The sequence below is a fragment of the Rhagoletis pomonella genome, unplaced genomic scaffold (assembly GCF_013731165.1).
Source record: "Rhagoletis pomonella isolate Grant_MI unplaced genomic scaffold, Rhpom_1.0 Rhpom_scaffold_00006, whole genome shotgun sequence".
Lineage (NCBI taxonomy): Eukaryota > Metazoa > Arthropoda > Insecta > Diptera > Tephritidae > Rhagoletis > Rhagoletis pomonella.
Window position 1 is genome coordinate 49,841,785 of NW_023458560.1, and position 2,992 is coordinate 49,844,776.

A 2,992-nucleotide genomic window follows, 5' to 3' on the forward strand; every position below is an offset into this window, starting at 1 on the left:
TCAGAGGTGGTCCCATACTAATTTGATTTAAATCAGATCATTGGATCATGAAATATATTTATATATACATATATTTCTTTTAAGTCGTTTTTTTTTGCTAAAAATTACTTGTTTTTAATTTGAACTTTATTACTATTTTTTCCGAAATTCCCATACGCGGCAATTTCCCATAGGCGGACAAAAAGTAAGTGACCATCGGTGTCTGGTTATGGGAGCTTTCACTGTATTATCAAACACCCACGTATTTCTGAAATATCGAATTCTTTCAATTCAAGTAAAATTTCATTTTTCAAATACATAGGTAGATAGCAACCCCCTTACTTATATGTAGTTTAGAAATAAAGAATTTTCAAAACCATTTCGACTGATACACATGTTGTAATAACTCATTTAAATCAATTTAATTGAATTTTTAAATAGGCGGCAACCCTTATTAAACACCTCAATAAAATTTGAAATGTTCAAACCAAAGGTTTCCTTTCTTAACAAACTTTCGTTTGACACCAATATTTTAATTTTTCATATAGCGTGCGAAAAATAAATTGAAATTTGACTTTTCAAACAGGTGGCAACGCTCTTCAAAATATTTTCAAACTAAAACCTTTTTAAGCCTCTTACGTCTGACATCCATGTTGCAATACAAATTTCAATTAAATAACTCCCTTAATTCAAGTTGAATTTGATTTTTTAAACAGAAGGCAGCCCTCCTCCAGGGTCTAAATTTCATTTTTTCGATTAGAAGGCATTCAAATCGGTCGTAGGATTGCAATTCTGAGTGACATAAATTAAAATTTAATTACCAGCCCAATTCTTAATATTCCCGGGGAGTTAGTTCGCCGGGAAAGAAATCCTCCAATAATTAACTCCCAGGGAGTAGCATTTCTGTTCAGAATCGGCCTGACTTAAAAAACAACTGCACCAGCGGAACATAAAGGGCTGCATACCATAGCATGATTTTAGGCGCACTGGTCACTAATCGACGAACTATGGTAAATTGAAAAAAGCATTTTTTAATAAACATATAAATATGTCGCACGTTTAATAATATAGAGATGTAGCTCAAAATTTACGTTTTTGGAGATGTCATCATACAATTAACAAGCTTAATGAGGAGAATAAGTATCCATCTGCCTTTGGTATACCAACTGTATAAATTGATCAAACTTTTTTGTCGTTTTCCTACAAAATTTAAATTTTAAAATAATTCTGTATATTATTAAACGTGCGATGTATCGAAACCAATTTCAAAAATATTATACGGTTAAGATGATATCCAACACTATAAAATCGTATTAAAAGAGTTAAAGCATTTTAATGAAACAAATTAATACTAAAATTCACATTTCATTTACTACAATCCAGTCGTACTAAAAGTAACCTAAAATTATTAAAATAGAAAAACAGCTTCGATGGACTCTATATGCTGTCGCTTAGGTATTATCAGATAATTTTAATGCGTTTTTTATTAGACTGCCTTCGTACAAACTCTTTTAATTAACGTTGCGCGTACATACAACTATGTACATATGTATGTTATATTATAACTATATACATATATGTATGTACATAAAAATTTCTGTATTTTGTACCTTTACGTTGATTAGCGCCAGTCAAAACTTATTCAAACTAAACGCTACGTCGGCTTTGTGCAAACTGCTACGTCAAATAATGACTAAACATGCAACTAGTCGAAAGCTAAACAACTACAAAACTAAATAAATAAATACGTGTGTAACTTACATACGAAATATTATTGTGATATTTATGACGGTTTGCTGCATTGATAATGATCGCCGTGGAATTGATTTTGGGCATGCCGGTCAATGTGTTTGTAGTTTTCTTTTGCTTATAATTATATCCAATATATAATTGTTTTTCTTTTTACTATTTTTTACATTTCAGTCTATTGATCTAACAATCTTTTGCACTTTCAGCATCTTTTGCTGCCTCCTTAGCGGCAGCGCGCTGATGAATGCGCTCATGGCGACGCAGATCACCGAGCAAACGAAAGCATTTGGAACAAACTGTGCATTCGTAAGGCTTTTCACCTAAAATTAAAAAAGAAAAGAAATGCTTAATAAACAGAAAAGCTTCTTTCACATAATTTTGCCTCACTTACCAGTGTGAATTTTTCGATGACTTTGTAGGTAGTTACTCGCGCGAAATGCCTTATCACAGTAATCGCACTTGAAATTGCGTTCGCAGGTGTGTATGCGTCGATGCAACACCAACGAGTATTTGCGCGCAAATGCCTTGCCACAGGTTTCACACTGATAATTCTTGTGCTCCGTGTGTTTGGATACGACATGATACTTAAGATCGCCCCATTGCCGAAAGTCGCGTTGACAAAAGTCGCATTTGAACGGCTTGTCGCCGGTGTGTGTACGCGTATGCACCTTTAGCGCGCTCAGTGCATAGAATGATTTGCCGCACGTATCACACTTATGTGGACGCACGCCCGTGTGTGTACGACGATGATACTTGAGCGCATTGAACGAGTTGAAGTCACGTCCACACTTTGTGCAAATGTGTTTCCTTTCATTGATGTTGCTGCCGTCCATGACGCTGTGAACGGGGCTAGGCGCATACGATTCCATGTCGTGATCATTTTCATCATAACTATCTTCATTGCCGTCAAAGTCTTGTGTATGAGGTTCTTCCTTGCAGATAAGTTCTTTTTCCGCTAGCAAATTGCGACCATCGATTGCGCCTTCTACATGCTGTAAGCTAACCGCGGGTAAATGTTCATTATCTATTGATGACTGCGTCCCAGCGTCTTCAGGTAGATCAAACTGCGGTACTCGCAGCGGCTCAAGCAAATTCGTTGGTGTTGTTGGTTCTTGTGGTGACTGGCAATGCAACTGTCGATCATCAGCATCTACGCTGGGCAAGCGTAGGGGAGGTAACGCGTCTTTGTAGAAGTTGGTTCGATTGACTTCCGCTTCGTCGACATCATTATCGTCGTCTGGTGGTAACGCCAGCTGTATTTTTT

The 2,992-nt window shown here is 36.3% G+C and overlaps 1 protein-coding gene across 2 annotated transcripts in view; it reads right to left on the reverse strand.

The window, feature by feature from the left end:
- Window positions 1–1,287: 1,287 nt before the first annotated feature.
- The window catches only part of LOC118740900, a 3,869-nt gene continuing 2,164 nt past the window's right edge, over window positions 1,288–2,992 (reverse strand). For both annotated transcript variants that reach the window (XM_036472640.1, XM_036472639.1), the window contains exons 5-6: window positions 2,120–2,992; window positions 1,288–2,048 (exon numbers count right to left, since the gene is read on the reverse strand). In XM_036472640.1, the coding sequence (XP_036328533.1) occupies window positions 1,912–2,048; window positions 2,120–2,992 (1,010 nt within the window). In that variant the 3' untranslated portion in view covers window positions 1,288–1,911. The remainder of the gene's footprint in view (window positions 2,049–2,119) is intronic.